The sequence below is a fragment of the Drosophila virilis genome, chromosome 3 (assembly GCF_030788295.1).
Source record: "Drosophila virilis strain 15010-1051.87 chromosome 3, Dvir_AGI_RSII-ME, whole genome shotgun sequence".
In the NCBI taxonomy this organism is placed as follows: Eukaryota; Metazoa; Arthropoda; class Insecta; order Diptera; family Drosophilidae; genus Drosophila; species Drosophila virilis.
The window spans coordinates 20,718,603-20,735,453 of record NC_091545.1 but is presented as its reverse complement, the minus strand read 5'-3'; the positions used below and the strand labels follow the sequence as shown (position 1 = coordinate 20,735,453).

At 45.8% G+C, this 16,851-nt stretch overlaps 5 protein-coding genes across 5 annotated transcripts; 2 read left to right on the top strand and 3 right to left on the bottom strand.

Moving 5' to 3' along the window:
- Window positions 1-1,532: 1,532 nt before the first annotated feature.
- Window positions 1,533-2,873, bottom strand: LOC6624582 (vacuolar protein sorting-associated protein 26C). Its single transcript, XM_002048053.4, has 3 exons — window positions 2,689-2,873; window positions 1,877-2,633; window positions 1,533-1,810 (listed from the first exon to the last, which is right to left on the bottom strand). Exons 1-3 carry the CDS (start codon window positions 2,752-2,754, stop codon window positions 1,689-1,691), a joined length of 945 nt encoding a protein of 314 aa, XP_002048089.1. The 5' UTR covers window positions 2,755-2,873; the 3' UTR covers window positions 1,533-1,688.
- A 42-nt stretch (window positions 2,874-2,915) lies between these two features.
- On the top strand, window positions 2,916-4,383 carry mRpS31 (mitochondrial ribosomal protein S31). Its single transcript, XM_002048052.4, has 3 exons — window positions 2,916-3,070; window positions 3,133-3,609; window positions 3,674-4,383. Exons 1-3 carry the CDS (start codon window positions 3,033-3,035, stop codon window positions 4,326-4,328), a joined length of 1,170 nt encoding a protein of 389 aa, XP_002048088.1. The 5' UTR covers window positions 2,916-3,032; the 3' UTR covers window positions 4,329-4,383.
- Window positions 4,325-9,547, bottom strand: mib1 (mind bomb 1). The gene is made up of 5 exons (XM_002048051.4): window positions 8,953-9,547; window positions 6,869-8,125; window positions 6,354-6,809; window positions 4,738-6,270; window positions 4,325-4,678 (listed from the first exon to the last, which is right to left on the bottom strand). Exons 1-5 carry the CDS (start codon window positions 9,202-9,204, stop codon window positions 4,538-4,540), a joined length of 3,639 nt encoding a protein of 1,212 aa, XP_002048087.1. The 5' UTR covers window positions 9,205-9,547; the 3' UTR covers window positions 4,325-4,537.
- Window positions 9,548-9,779: 232 nt separating this feature from the next.
- Window positions 9,780-11,126, top strand: Pex14 (peroxin 14). The gene is made up of 3 exons (XM_002048050.4): window positions 9,780-9,995; window positions 10,067-10,354; window positions 10,420-11,126. The coding sequence occupies exons 1-3, from the start codon at window positions 9,876-9,878 to the stop codon at window positions 10,852-10,854; spliced, it is 843 nt and encodes a 280-aa protein (XP_002048086.3). The 5' UTR covers window positions 9,780-9,875; the 3' UTR covers window positions 10,855-11,126.
- Window positions 11,127-11,997: 871 nt separating this feature from the next.
- Window positions 11,998-16,752, bottom strand: Pcif1 (Phosphorylated CTD-interacting factor 1). Its single transcript, XM_002048049.4, has 5 exons — window positions 16,594-16,752; window positions 13,724-15,559; window positions 13,423-13,548; window positions 13,184-13,312; window positions 11,998-13,117 (listed from the first exon to the last, which is right to left on the bottom strand). The coding sequence occupies exons 2-5, from the start codon at window positions 15,550-15,552 to the stop codon at window positions 12,433-12,435; spliced, it is 2,769 nt and encodes a 922-aa protein (XP_002048085.1). The 5' UTR covers window positions 15,553-15,559; window positions 16,594-16,752; the 3' UTR covers window positions 11,998-12,432.
- Between the last annotated feature and the right edge of the window lie 99 nt (window positions 16,753-16,851).

The following is a 16,851-nucleotide window of genomic DNA, read 5'->3' as shown; positions in this document are numbered from 1 at the left end:
GCACACAACCACACACAGACACAGTACGCCCATTGCGACGCGACTTTGACAGCTGCCAGTGCTGCCCATGAACAGTTCCAACTAATATCGAAATCCGTGTACAAGGCAGCAGCCATGTTGGCAACATTTGGTGTGAAAACTTTCTGTTTGGGGGTATTACTTTAAAAGTTGTTGCCCACAGCGTCCTTCCATTCATTTCAACAGAAGCGAACGCAAGGAGCAAGGCAAAAAATAAAAATAAAATACAACAAGTCTCGAAAAAGTTTGTCAGTGGGTGCTCTTTGTTAGTGGTACATTTGGTGACACACAAATTGCAGCCTGAACTGCCTGTGAGAGGAATCAGCAGCTTCTCAACTCAATTTCAGTTTGAAGCCTCTTCCACCAACCCCACTCCCCGCCGCCCATTCCACACCTCTGCATCGTCTAACCGTCTAACCGTCTACCCGTCTGTTAACCAGCAGAAGGAGAAAGCAACAGTTTCCTTTTTTATTTGTCTTAAATAAATACGCTTGTGGGTATGAGTGTGTTTGTGTGCTTCTTTATGGATGAAAGTTACGCCGCCAAGTAGAACAAATATATGTATGTATGTATGTGCATATATGTACTCACAGTATATCTATGTATGTATGCACATGCATGCATATGTTGATAATTTAGTGAACTTGAATCTTGCGTTGGCTATATACAAATATATGTATATGTGTGAATATAGTTTGCAATATTTATACACTTTATGTAAAAAAGCTCTACGAAACACCTGCCTAAAAATAAGAGAACACAGCACATTACATATGTATGCTAAGTAATTTATATGTACTTATTTGTAGGCATGTATGTGTAGCTTACCGGCACAGACTTAAAAGCTGTGTGTACGTGTGTGTGTGTGTGTTTGTGTGTGTGTGTGTAAGAGCAGACATACCTATATACGTACATCCGTACTACCAAACTCAAATATAGACATACACACCCGCACACACACTTAAATTATTAAAGATTTAAAGTTTTTGCAACGAGGCAAGCAGGAAATTGATATGCACTTACCGGTCGCAGCATCATGGAATATAAGAATAATAAAGAGGGTGCTATCTTGGAACTCCGAAATATATATATATATATATATATATATAAATATCGTATAGTATATACACACATCGAATATTATTACAGTCAAATTGCCTAAGGTGAAGTTTGTTTTGGCAGCTGTTGTAAATTGAAAGATAATAATCAAGTTGAAAACAAAAGATGGCGCCATTTCAAATAAAGCGAAATAGAAAATTAATGTTAAACAAATACTAGCTTATTTGAGAATAGCTAAACAATGCGCAAAAATCGCATTACAACTTTGTCTAATATTGTTGTGACATCAGCGCCGAATTCGTATTTATACATAATTTTTCAAATTTTTCGTTTGCTTTTAGCTTTTGACGTTTTTTAGGTTATTTCTAAGTCTGTATTTCCAGATCAGGTGGCAGCACTTAAATTGCGCGCAAGTTTTCAAACACTCACTCAGTGGTTGGTTAGTGAAATGCCAGTTTTAATTAAAAAAAAGCTTTTATTTATTGTTAGTAGAAGTTCGAGATAGAGCATATATTGCTTATAATTTCTTGTTATTAGCATCCAGTTGCAGACAACTTGAGTGTAAGCCTTAATTGAACTGTGTGTAAATAGTTGGCAGTTATTCGATGCATTCAGCGTCCAGCTGTATTTATTTTGCTAGGCAATGGACCGGAAGCGCGCTTTAGAACTAATTTAAAATTCTCGCTGACAGTGTGCTCCTCCTTAAACAGCACCACCAAGTTGAGCTCGAATTCTGCAAGCATAAAAATAAGTTTTATTGATTAAACCAAATCACGCAAAAGGGCAAATCGCAACCTACCAATTTTAAAGTTCTTGGTTAAAAGCGTGGGGCATGTAAACAAGCGCGGCAACACCATATAAATTGGTATTTCCAGCTTGGGCATAACGTTTCCGTCGGCAATCTGTATGGTTTGCACTTCAGTTGCATCCTTGGAATAGCCCTCGTCACAGCCACAGGTCTCCACGCGCACCAGCTGCATCTCAATGGACCTTATGGGCGCCTCGGTATGCTGCACGGTCAGACTGCCTGTAATGGGCATCGTGACGCAGGATTCCAAGCGATCCAGCCGGCCAGTGATTAGGAAACGCGGCATCGTTACACGCTCCTTGGCATTGGTCATGCTCAGGCTGAACGGGACGGCGCGGGTCGCCTCGTCGCTTAGGGGCGCAGGCTTGTATTGCACACAGAATTGCTGCACTTTCTGTAGGGATTTGCCCAGAAAGTTGCGCTTCACATTGACATCGCACTTCAGCTGATAGTTGATGCTGATGAAGACGCCGTGATATGTTTCATATAGTTTGCGGGGCTCCTTCTTGCACACCAACGGCAATTCAAAGTGGAATTCCGAGTTGCCGGCACTTAGTTTACCCGGAGCCGACAGCTCCAGACTGTTCTGCAGCAAATTGATGGGCTTCACCGAGTTGTAGAAGGCATCGAATAGGCCGACAGTTTTGCTACTTAATTGCAAGTTGACCACGCCGTCTAGTGTAAGGAGTATGCCGTCGTGCTTGGTTTCAGCCGGACACTGAAACTGCACGCAGCCCACAAGCATGTCCTACGAAGAGTAAACTATTAGTTAAATGTTTTGCTTGATTGTTTACAATACGCACATTCTCATAATACACTTTATTCTCACGCTTTAACTTAATTTCAAAGTTGAAGGCATTTCCACTCATCTTGAAAATTATGTGGGACCCACAAATTGCATTTATTACAACTTGTGACGTTGTTTGTTTACTTTCATTATTGCTAAACTTTTATGGGCAAGAAAAATAGCAACAATAATCTGTTATATATCGATAACAGAAGAAAAAACAATCGATAGTTAAGCCAAGCAGTCGCGGCGTTGCCATACTGTCATTTCGGTTGGCTTATTATTGTTACGCGAGCGCAAGGTGCATGAAAAAGTTAATGTGTTGAGTTTTTGTGATATTATCAAAGAAATAGAGCAAAAATGTTGGCACTACGTAATACACAAAAGTTTAATATACGGCAAGTGAAATATCAGTGAGCACAGCTTGTTGCCATGTTGTTATTCTCATTGTTATTAACAGTGCCTTGCTGCCGGCAGCCTGCAAAAACGTGGGACTTCTAAGCTACTCAAGCTCTTCCCAGTCGAAGGACGATGATGGTGCCTCCTCTTCGGATGATGAGAAGCAGCCGAAGAAGCAGCGTAAGTCTGCAGAGAAACCCAAAGAAACAGCGGCACAGCGCCTGAATCGCTTGCTGGGCAGCATGCAAATGCAAACTACGGATCAGCTAGCGGATGCGGACTTTCCACGCCCCGGCGATGCTAATCGCCGGCGCCGGGAGGCACTTAAGCAGGATGCTGCCACAAAGGACGTTATTACAGCAGCCAAGAATATTGCCAGTATGTTGGGCACGGGCGAAAACGAGAGAAAACAAACCGAATCCGAACTGCTAGCTAAGCTGTTGGGGCACAGCGTGGAAGGTGGACCAGATGCACCGCAAGGCGATGACAAGAGCACACCAGCAGTTACTGCTGGCACAGAAAAGGAACTGAATTTAAGGTGTCTGCTTTCCGACATTCAATTGCCACTTTCATAACTTTGCCTTTTTTCTGGCGACTTTTAGCGAACTAATTGTGGGCATGAAAATCGATCGTCGCCAACAGCCGCAGCAAACGGAGCAAACTCGCGGCGAATATGTGCGTCGCACATTGGCATCGCGTCCCAAATCCAGGTCGGGTGATCACACATCGTCGCAGCGTCCGCAGCGACACATTAAACGTGAAGCGGAAACCTTCTCAGGCAGCGTCAACTTGTATGGTGGCGAGCCTTTGGGTATTTTTACCAAAGACTCAACAAAACTGCTGCATTCACCGGACATGCTTTCCACCTGGTCCACGCTGGCTGAGCGTGAATTGAAACTACAGGCAGCTCATCCACCTGCCAACTACTTTGAGCAGATGATCCAATGGACGGCACAAGGCAAAGTTTGGCGTTTCCCGATTGACAACGAGCAGGATATGCATGAGGAGGCGAATGTTGACTTTTCGGAGCACATCTTTCTGGAACAGCATTTGGAGGGCTGGTGTCCCAACAAGGGGCCCATACGCCATTTCATGGAGCTGGTGTGCGTAGGCCTCTCCAAAAACCCGTATGTTACGGCGCAAGAGAAGAAGGAGCACATTTTGTGGTTCCGCGATTACTTTGAGGCCAAAAAGGACATTCTCAAAGATCTAATAAGCAAAGGAAGCAATGAAAGCACAAAGAATGTAACGGCTTAGTTTGGATGACGTGAAATATTTGTTAAAAATATATATATTTCGCTTTATAAGACGATATATGCGCGTACTTGTATATATATGTGTATACTTCGAGACTTTTATGCTATTTGTTCTAAGTAATACTTAATTTAAGGCCGATTCGCACGCTGATGTGCCTGGGGACTGTGCGTGGAATGTGTGCCAAGAATTGGATAAATATATATTGTGCTTCAGAATAGCAAAATACGCTTCTCCACCGTCTTGCGGCAAATTGGGCAGCCCTCGATTTGATCACCGCACATCTGGCAGGTGCCATGTCCGCACAGAAAGACCATATTCTTAATTCGATCGAAGCAAACGGGGCACATGGTCTGCAAAGATATAAGGCACATTTAATTGTTGTTTAACCAGTTGCCAATTATTTAAATACCTGCTCCTTGATGTCCTGCAACTGTTGTTTCAATTTCTGCACATCGTCCATTTGGAAATTGTTGACGCCTGAAGGCGCGACCATGCCGCCTGGTAAATTCGAAGCATTCGCCGCTGCCGCAGCAGCTAATAAATTATTCTGGCTATTCAATTGGTTGCTGCTGCCAGCCACTGGGGTGACCACCGTGTTATTCATGGCCACGCTATGACCGGAAGTGTTTACACATGGCGGCTCCAAAAACTTCTCCTCAGTGGAAGTCAGGCACACGGTGCCGGCGACGCAAACCTTTTCGGCGTTACCCGTGCCACCGCAACACAGGTTAAAGTTTAACATCTCATCGATCTGTGTGCGACACAAGACGCACTTTTTCATCAGCGCACTGCAATGCTCGCAGGCCACCATGTGACCGCAGGGACGAAAGAAGACGGCTGCACGTCTATCCGAGCAGACGACGCACTCGTCAATCTTCTCGCGCGATGTGACCGTCTCCCGGCAGATGAGACACTTCTTGACACGCGGCGCGCACGTCTCGCAGCAGCTAACATGGCCGCACGGCTTGAATACGGTGTCTCGCTTGCCGTCCGAGCAGACGAGGCATTCCTCCAAGCTGGTGGGCTTGTTGTTATTATTGTTATTGCTGCTGCCGCCGCCAGTTCCGCTGCTGTTTTTGTTGCTGCTGCTGCTGCTGGTGCTATCTGCATGCATGGACTGTGCCATGTCCGTGCTGAGTCCGTTGAGCCCAAAAGCGCTCCCCGAGGCTACAGTATTGAGTGGAATATTCGCCGTGGCCGATTGATGCATGCCAGCTGCAGTGCCAGCTGCAGCTGCGCTTTGGGCACGCGCACGTGCATTGAGACTCGTGCCGGCCACATTGCCCGGCAGCTCGGCGTCATCGGTTTTACGTTCGTTGTAGCACTTCAGAAGCGTTTTGCAGAGATTCGGATCTGGACATAGGTCCAAAGGTGTTTGCAGCTTGCGATTCTTCAGCGTCAAATCGGCTCCATTGGCCGCCAGAAAGCAGGCAATTGATGCGGATGCCTTTTTGTTGTTGGCATTGCGCAGACCCATCAGCAGCTTGCCAAAGCCCTCGACATCCTGCAGCTGCTTTAGCTGTGAGAGTGTGTGATGACGCAGTGCCTCATGCAGCGGCGTATCACCATCTTTATCGGCTATATTCAAATCGGCGCCATCTTGCACCAGCAGCTTAACAATCTGGACATGCTGCCGCTCCACGGCCAAATGGAGTGCCGTCTGCAGATTCACATTCTGCCTGTCCATATTAGCTTTGCCCATGTGGACGAGCAATTCGGCAATTTCCACGTGATTGTTCAGTGCGGCCAAATGCAATGCCGTATAGCCATCGTCCTTTTTCTCCTCGACAATCCAGGGTCGATTCGTTTTAGTCAACAATATCTTCATGGCGCTCGGATTGCCCTTTAGCGCAGCATGATGCAGCGCATTGAATCCGTTGTTGTTGTTCAGCGTGATATCAGCTCCAAAGTCGAGCAGCAGCGAAAGCATCTCATCATGCTCCTGCAAAAGTGAATAGTAATTATATAAAATATCTTTTAAGAGACAGATCCGCAGCAGATCAGAACATTTTGTTAAATCTCTACCTTCGATATGGCATCGTGGAGCGGCGTGTCACCTTCGGAGTCCTGCAAACTGGGATGGCAGCCCAGCGTGAGCAGCGTCTTGACCACATTCAGATGCCCCTTGTTGACGGCAATATGCAGCGAGGTCTGGCGACGTTTGTTGCGTGCGTTTAGATCTGCGCCAGCCTTGGCCAAAATCTCAATGACAGCTGCCTCATCACCAAAGGCCGCATGATGCACGGCGCGATCGCCGTCCTTGTCCTCGATCTCTACATCGACAGAGTGTCGCAGGAGCACTTGAATGACCTCAATATGGCCATTCTGGCTGGCGGCCTGCAGCGCGGTGTGACCCGCAAACACACCATTCACATTCACCTCCGGCACGGGACCGCCGCTGGGACTGCCCGCAGCCGCGGCAGCCGCCGCACTGGACGTCGAAGGCTGCGTGGCACCAGCCAAATACTCCTCACAACGGGACTGCAATGATGAGCAAAACATAAGTAAATGATAATTAATATAACAACAGACCAGCTAACCGCAAATCCATTGGCTGCAGCCTTGACAAACTCCTCGGTGGCATCACCGGATACATTGGGCTCAAAGAGTTTCTTTAGAATGGCTGAGAGGCGTTCACCGCTGGGTATAACTGGAGCACAGTTGCCATCGCCTGCGACTGCAGCACCAGGGCCGGCACCGCTGGAGGAAACCACCTTGCAAACAGCCAGTGGATTGTATGTCCAGGAGGTGTTGCCCACCTCCACCTTCAGATCGTTGTCATGATAAACTTGCTGGACGCGTCCAATTTTACCCAGTGTCAACTGCATGGCATCTGCCCATTCGCCATGGCCGCGCTGCAGTATTTTAATGCTCTCCACATCCGAGCAGATCTTGACGATGTCGCCCACCTGGAACTCGGGCGGTGCTGTTGTTGGCGAAGATACCTTGGTCAGCACAGCTGGATTGAATGTCCAGCGATTGCCGGAGTTGTAGGCAACAACAATGTCATGATCCTCATCAATGCCAACCACCATGCCCGCGTTGCTGAGGCACTCGAACATGCCGTCTGTCCAGCCGCCGTGTCCGTGCTGCAGCGATTGGACAATCTCCAAATCCAAATCGACGGTGACTTTGTCGCCTATTTGAAAACCATGTGGCCCCTTGCCCGGTCCATTCTCGCCCAGCAGCGGCAAATGATCGCGATATACATTGCTGCCCTTGGCATCGTTCACCACCTTGAGATCCGCCATGCCCTCAAAGCCGACGCGATACAAGTTCTTGGAGCCATTATCCCAAATAACGTAGGCCGCTGAGCGCGGCGATGCGGATGACCAATCCTGGATCTCGTTCACCTTACCGCGACGACCAACGCCGCCATCCTGATCCTCCCACTGCCAGTCAACGCCGCGCACAACGCGAGCGCCTGGAAAGATGCCGCGCACCAGCACCTTCTTGGACTTGCGGCGCGGCTCAACCATTGCACGCTCACCGCCCGGCGTGCTAATCCGGTAGAAACGATGACGCAAATGATGCTTGTCGCCGTGATAGCATATGGAGCATACATCGTAATTGATGCACTCGGCACACTTCCAGCGTATGCCAAATATGGGCTGCTGGCGGCACGTATCGCACATGGTGCCCTCGTGTTTGACGCCCGTAGGCGCGCTGTCTAGAATGCGCAGATCGTAGGCGCCGGCACAGCGATAATTAGCGGCGGTTCCATTATCCCAGACAACGACCACCTCCTCGGCGGACTCAAAGTTGCGCACCGTGCCCACATGCCCCTCGCCGCCATCCTGCAACAGACAGAGATTCATTTAGTTTCTCCAGCCTCAACTCACGCCACATTCAACACGCTAAAAATGATGACACTCGAAACTCACGCTAATCACAACGCGAAAATTATAATTAAAGCGCATTTGCCTGTTCCCCAACGCTCCGCAATGCTCTACTGTGCTCAATCTACTAACTGTTAACTGTTAAGGGTGCAGTCGGCGCGTTGCACAATCTACTCGGCGATCTTCAGATCGACCCCAAAGCCACCTCGTCCAGGTCAGTGTCAATAGAAAACAGAACAAATCAAGCGCACACGCTAACAGACAATCCATGGGTTCGCACCTTGAATACCCTAAGTTTTATTATTCTACGGGCCCTATATATTAAAGCGGCCTTATTGATTATTCCACCGGCAGATGTGGAACATTTTAAGAAAACTTATCACGCTTAAGCTTCATTAACAAGGTCAAGTCGTCCCTCGAGTCGAAAGACCTCTTAAAATTAACATTTCACTAGGTTGGGTTAAAGAAAGTAATATATTATATATTTTTGTAAAACTTCGAGAGGATTCCATTTTCAATTCAGTTATCCGAAAGATCTCGGCTGAGGATTGAGTTAATATTTTATATAAATCCAAAAAGAAAATCGATTTGAATTTAAATAAAAGTGAAACCCAAATCAATCGCCGCCAGACTCACGGGAAAGCCTTAAGACCCTGCCCGTTGAAAGTGTATAGCTTGTTATTGAAAAGTCAGGGCCGCATTGATTTAATTAATTTTGCGAGAAAGAATAGGCAATATCTGAGGGGTGCTCCCTCGTACCGTTGATCACAACGAACGATACCAACCTGCTTGTTCCACTTCCAGTCCGGGCCACGAATCACACGCGCACCAACTCCTTCCATGGAAAAACGTCGGGCGACCGCCGCAGCTGAGCCCGCAGCAGCACCTGCCCCGCCGCCGCTGCCACCGTTGCCAACACCTGCGGCGACAGTGCTACCTCCGCTGACTACCACACCCACGGAGGTAGCCGAAGATGATGCACTGGCAGCGGCATTTGTCGAATCTTTAGCCGTTGTTAGTGTTGCGGCACAAGACATTATCTCGTGTCTATGTGGGCACAACTTGACTTAAATTCGATTTTTTTCACTTTTTCCGTGGGGCACAAAAACTGCAGGCGATTTAAGTGAGTGCAAGCAGCGTTGCCAGCTAACAAGTATCGCTGGCACTGGGCGCATACAGATACTTTTGCATTCCAATGCACTGAATGCCCAAAACAAACACTACGCCCAGTTAATAAATTGAAATCAACAAAATTAAAAGAACTGACTATCAATAATAAGGCAGCGAATTTTTATCGAAAATAGCTGACTATAAAAATACACAACAGATAGTGTAAAAGCGTTAATTGAAATGATGATTGCTGCTTGGCAGTTGCCACCTGTGATCGTAAAGTGTTGCCACCTGACTGAAATCCGTCAAATAATTGTACTTCTATATCCAATCGACAATATTCTGATATTTTCAATATTTTGTGTACAAATATTTTTCAATATGCACATATATTGAAAAAAGATTAAGATTAGTTTACTTATTTTCGGTTTTACAAGTATTTATATCGCATGTCGCTAAGTCCAGCATAAATATATCGACAATCGCCATGATGTATCGATGTTTTGTATTCAGCCATTCCCAGCCCAAAACCCCTTGCTGCATTAGCATTTGGGTTTTCTGCTCCAATAACAAAATTGAAATTAGCGTTAACATCAAAATGGCAAACAGCAATACGGACACCGGTGATACAACCATATTGGCCACAACAAGTGCTTCTGTGCAGGATTACAACCCCAATTCTATCGATGGGGAGCCACTTGAGCCGCGCGAGTCGCTGGTATGTTGCTTAAGTAAACCCCTATAGCAGGCACTTTCGACTTTGTCTAATCTATAATCTTCATGCGGTAGATAACCACAGCTGTTAGCTTTCTACAAAATACCAAAGTTCGACACACAACACTCGTCCAGAAACAGCAGTTTCTTCGGTCCAAAGGTCTAACTGCGCATGAGATACAATTGGCTTGCGAGCGGGCCGGTGTCTTCAGCCAAGATCCAAACAATCCCAATACCGTTATCAATATTGGCTCTCAGCTGGCGGTACAGCCACAGCAAACAGCCTTTGGCAGACTGCGTGAGCTGTTGCACACGACTGCCTTGTTCAGCGGAGTCGTCTATGCCATATTTTTGTTCTGGCGGGTTAGTAGCTGAAATAGATAATAACAAGGTCCCATTGTGCTTAACTCTTCTCCCTTCACTCAAAGAAATACATTGCACCGTTTCTGTTTGGCAAGCCCAAGAGAAAACCCGTTGAGGATGTCTTGGTAGACATTGACAAGAAGGTAGAAGACCGCACCGATGCGCTTAACAAGGAGATTACATTGGTCAAGGACTTGATTACACTGCAACAGAAGGAGCATACCCAACAGATGAATCGCGAATTCAATAATTTCCGATGTGATTTGGATGCCATTAAGGGTTTGTTGCTAAATCGCAAACAATTTGCCGGACCTGTGCAGCCCATTGCGGTGCCCTCGATACCTGCTTGGCAGTTGGCCGGTTCGCCGCATCATCATCGCCATAGCAATAATAGCCAGTCGGATGACAATGAAAAGCCCGACGATGCTGGCTCCGGCTCAGGCTCCTCTGAAACCGAGGTAGTAACCAAGAACAGTGATTCTAGCTTAGAGATCATGTAAAAGGCATGACAAGGCTTATATAACTTGGCTTTATATATATATACTTTATATATATATATACTGTATATGAAGAATTTGCTGCTTCAAGTAATCATTGTAAATTGATTGAAATATCATTTAGAAGGTTTGCGTTTAAGCACTTAGGTTTAATTGTCAACGGCTTATCCATATCCATAATTGCTACCAAAAGTTAACTCACACATATATACAGTACGAATATATATTTAAAAAATATAATAAAAATCGGTTTGAATAATTGAAAGAAACTTTAATTATGCAATTTGTTAATCTATGCGACAAGAGCGCCGGATTTGTTTTTGTGTAATAAAAAAAGTTAACATATCGTGTTGAGGAGAGGTGGTGGGGTGGCCGGGTGTCGTAATAGTTCAGCTTAGTTGATATTTTTTCAAAACTTATAGTTAGCATTCAATTTTTATCTAAAGTTGCCGATTCATTTTATTTTCTACGTGTCTATTAAATTGGCTAAATTCCCATTAAAATATGGGCGTGTTCACGATGGCTTCTATTGGCATCTTAACTGAAAACTCAAGAACTGAATTGATCAGGTCTTAAGCTAGCCAATAGATTCAATTGTGACAATCCCCTTGAATGTTAATTATGTTATTTGTGCGGTGCGTAGCTTTTGCTTATGTTCTATTACAAATTTGGTTCTCTGCGCGATCCGTTTATATATATATATATATATATATGTATATTTTTTTCAACTACTTAAGTTAAAGGTTTTATCGATTTGTACATACGATAAATTAGTTTTGTAATTAGTAATAATCCTAAATTATATGTTTATAGTCTCACAAAAGATTGTTTGGGGCGTACTCGTATATTGTATATAAAGTTTTGGTGCGGCACGGAATGAATAATCAAAAATATTGCTTGATCTCCTGTGCTAGTGCATGATTTGTATTTTGTGTTTATGTGTGTGTGTGTGTGTGTGTGAGTGTGTTTATATTGTTTTTGAAGGATTTGGAAAACAATTCATTTGTTTAATCATCCTTATCAGGATACGTGGAACCCATTCTACCCATACTTTGTATGCATTTCCGAACCTTATTTTTCTTTTTTTGTGGGTAGCTTGGCCCTTGTTCAGGGTGAATTGCAAAGACTAACAACAGCCAGGCCGCGGTTAAGTATCAGCTATTTATAATTGATAAAAAACATATGTACAATTATTTAAGTTTTAACTTGTAACCATTAATTTCAAGGGCACTCACTGGCAGAAAAGACTCTTGACTTATCTCACGAAAAAGAAACTGGCTAAAAGTAAGAAAATCGAGCTTAGTTCTTTTCTTAAAACTGTTAGAAAATAATGTAGGAGTTTTTCTGTGTTTTCTATCAAAAGATTTACTTAATAAGAAAACAATTACTTTCAAGCCTAAGCTGCCATAAGTCATACGTCTCCTGCTGTGAATACCCTCAAGATATTTTAAAAACTATGCTTAAAATATAAACTCTAAATGAAGGAAACACAATAGTGGTACTTAGCCCCATGGTGCACAGTTAGCTTAAAAAGATAAGACGAGTAGTTTACAACATTTTTTTTACCCCCTCGCAATCAATCTAAACAGCCGAATTAATGACCGCTGTGCTGTTAATGCTAGTTGTTGGTCCAAACGCTGAGGTTGCAGATGTACTGGCTGTTGCCGTTATGCTGACAGCAGCCGCTGCTGCCGTTGTGCCACCATCCGGATAGCCGCCCGAGGCAGGTGCCGGCGACAATGACATTGTCGACGATGACGGCGATGAGCAATCACTTTGAACGCTCATCGTTGGTGAGGCGGCAACTAAATTGCTGCTGCTGCTCGTGTTGCTAATGGTTAACGGAAATTGTGATGGCGTGCCTGTGGGCGTGTGCGGCGACAGGGGCGTTAGCACGGAAGACGTTGTTGACACGGGACTGCCGATGCTGTTGGCGCTCGTTGTGATAGCTACAGTTACAGCTGCTGATGCGTTGCTATTGCTATTTGCTGTTGTGGGCGTCGCAGGGGTTGGTATGGCAACAGCTGATGAAGCCGTCGATTGCGGCGTTGTTGTTGACGGTGGCGACTGCTGCTGTTGATTGTTATTGCCGCCACTGGCGGCTGCTGCAGCAGCGGCACGCTCGCGCTCACGATCACGCTGCGGTCTGAAAGCTTCTCGCAGTGCCTCGACTCGGTTCTCATTAGGTCCCCAGCGTGCATAGCCGGCGCTATTCTGCAGCCAAACCACTTGAGTGCCCTGCATGCACTTAACGAGCACCTCAGATCTGTTGGAGTACATTGAATAATTAGATCAAATCACTCTGCAATTGAATATTTTATTGACCACTCACTTTTGCATCATATGCTGGTAGCCATGTCGGTATTCGTGCGCCATGCCCAGCACTACCATTGAGCGACGCTTGTACATGCTCTCCTCCAGCTTCGCTATGCTCTTCCACTCCGGCAGAAAGACAATGAAGCTGTGTTAATAATTACAAATATATTAGAACACATTTCAGAAAATTGATTTGGGAACGTAGGTTTTTTTCAGTTAGGGATAGCGAATACGATTCCATAGCTAACAACTTACCTCAATGGCTCCATGGAATCGGTTAGTAGCTTGTCAATGTGCAAAAGGCAGGCATCCATAAGCTCCTCGCAATGCGGTGGATTCACTTGGAAAGAACCGGAAACGGGCTTAAAGTCCAAAAATGGTCTACAGACAGAAAAAAGTGCAAGTTGACAATTAGATCATGATCACATAGCATTATGTATTTGTCCTCCATGATCACTTCATTCCAATTTCAAAACCTCCCTAATACTCCCGCAATAAAGTGACCATAAAGGACGCCATTAGATTGGCCATTCGAATTCTATTTTTGTTGACTTACCCTCTGGAACCAAAGTAGGCATCCGTATCCGCAAATGCCGAGCAATATTGCCGAAAATAGGAATTGAATGGCGATGCAAAGCATTCAAAGCTGACACCGAAATGCCTGTGAAGGCACTCAAAAACTGGCACTGGCAGAGCAGCCTGGGTCAGTTCCGCCTCCTGAGAGGAGTTGAGAGCATTGCCCAAGAAGGTCTGATAGCGCTTGAGCAGACACCAGACGCGCCCGATGAACAGATCAAACTTCTTGTCGTCAAAACAATTGTGACGATAGAGCTGCTCCAGCTTTTGGAGATAGGTGAGGTTGATATACTGCGCATCCGGCTGATTGATGGTCGCGGGAGTATACTTAATGATCATATGATCGCGATCCTGCAGATATTCAATGGCCGGCATACGAGGCGAGGGCACTGCGAACTGTATGGGATAGCACCAGACCTTCTTCAGGTGCGGGGGAGGCGGTGGCGGCGTTGGTTCCGGTATGCCATGCTCCTTGAGCAGCTGCAAATGGCGTTCCCGTATTTTACGCGCATGCTCCGCCGATAGATGATAGATTTTAATGCATAACGTTTCCACGGAACTTTTAACGGTCTCTACTAAATGCGGTTCACACTGGCGCTTCAGATGCGCCAAACGATCCTGGAAGTCCTCATAGCTGGCGCCCACCGTGCGGCGCAACCATTGAAATGTGTCCTCTACATTCCATTTAACAACCTTCTTGGACTCTGCCGGCGCAGAACGCGACTCGATGATCTGCTTGGCCGCCTCCGCGTAGCGTGAGAGCTGTTTGCGTGCGTCGCCCGTGAATTTGGGCTTAACAATCTTAATGGGTATATCGGCCATAATCTCGCGATACATGGAGCTGGAGATTTCAGGCAGGCAGTTACTGGGCAGCAATGGATCACACCCGGTATCAATGACCTTTCGTTCCATGAGCCAACGGTTAAAGGAGTCTCGCGGCGCTTTAATGTTTTCTCTGCGCATGCATAAATCCTCGTATGTCTTGAGCAGCTTCATGCTGAAGGCGGCGCGCAACGCTTCGATCTCTGGATGCGGCTGTGGTAGTAACGTAGGTGGACGCTCAACAATTACTGCATTGGTGCACACCTCCAGGTCCCAGGGTCCGGCTAGCACAAACTTTTTCAGAGGTGGCCCACCGTGCGGCCCCATGTGCTGCTGCTGTAGCTGTTGATGATGCGGGTGCGGGTGTATGTGCATGTCGTCTGAAGGCCGCCGCTTCAAATGATGATGTTGATGCTGTTGCTGATGCGGCGTCATCGGCGTTGGGCCACCAACGCCAACGCCACCAGCATGGCAAATGCCCAATGGATCGGTGAGCGGATCAAAGGGACGTGCGCCGGGCATTTCCCAAAGCGATTCGCCGGTAACCTTGTTCCAGTAGTACGGCCGATTTTCGCGCTTTGACCAAAATTTACGCCAGCCCTGATTCACCAATTCGGCGGTCAATTCCTCACCATATCCCCCAGGTCCAAGCGTTGGTGGTCCTTGCGGCGTATGGGCCATAGCCTCCAGCGTGGGCGGGACATGGTGTGTTTTCGTGGGCGTCGATGGTGACGAGCAGCTAGCCACAGGTGAACTACCTGCGCTCATCAAGTGTCCAGCTGCATCCACAGTACCCGTTGTTGTTACTGTTGCCGCTGTCGGCGATGGCGTCATATTGTTGGATGCACTCGCCGTCAGTTGATCCCAGGCACTTTGTGCGCTAGTGCTCGGCTGCATCATGGTACCCACTGAACCCGTGGAGGCGATCACCGATGGCGGCACCTGCAGCGCTCCCAGATTGTGCATGTTGCTGTTGTTAGCTGCCATTTGAGCTCTGCAAAAGCAAAAACAAAAACAAAACACAAGCACACAGACACATATACATTATTAACAGCTCTTGTTTACGTTTTTCAATCGCGAGAGGGAGAGCGAGAGAGTGCGCGCGAATGCGAGAGTGCCCGATGGTCTGACAAGCAGTAAAATACTTGGGCTCCAGCTTAACGGCAACTAGTCGGCAAGAAACACTCAGCGAAGCAGCAACGCAAGCCGGAGAGTACGCGCAAGTGTCAGAGCAGAAGGATCGTCATAAATATGACGCATCAATGTGTACGCATATATATATGTATTAATATGCCGTTATTATAAAGCTATGAGCACGCATTTGCTGCCCCCCATTCAATTCCCCTGAAAAACTCCCACATGCTGGAGCTTTTGGTCTGGCTGAGAGCGGCGCGCATGTGTTTTGTGAGCAACAAAGAGAGAACAACTGAGAGCGAGAGCCGCTATGACAGACACGAATGAGAAATCAAAACAAATTGCAAAAGAATAGAGATTTTCTGCCTGCTTGTGTATATGTTTTGACGAGCGTGTACCTAGCGTATGCGCACCGCACAAATAAAAATATACAAAAATTATTTGCAGGCAACTTTGTTGCTGCAATCCACATACACGCACACACACTAACGCCGATTGCATTACTTGCCATAAACAATTGCAATGACTTATAAAAAAATACACTAACAACATTCAAGTGCTGCTCTGTGGTTTCGTGCCTACGTCATGTCAGGCACAGAAATAATGGCGCGCTTTTTCCATCAAAACACACAACACACTAATTATAGCTAAAGAGAAAATTTTCATATAATTGATATTTTTATTTTCGTTATTTTGGTTGGCGCTTCGTTACATTTTGGCGCGCATACATAGAATTATGGCATTTGTCGATTATATAGATTTATAAACAACATTTGTGACTGCACCGAAAATTTCTCTACACTTTCTTTTCAACCACATCAATATAAACTACGCCTTGCTGCTGCTGTTTCGTATGGTCATATTTCGTACGCGTTTAAATGCCACTAAACTCACCTATTTTCAACTATCCTATTATACAAAATACGAACAACGTGTTTTCAAACATTTATAACGTATGTACGTAATTATTTGATACGATTTATTTATGTTTTATAAATAAATTCCTGAAAAACTCTTCTTCCAGAAGTACTTCACCAGCTAAGTGTGACCAATCGCCACAAATGTTGGCATAACTGGTGCCAGAAACCTATCGGAATTTTTGAATAATCAAAAATAAATTATAATCGTTTACTATAATAATAATTATTACGT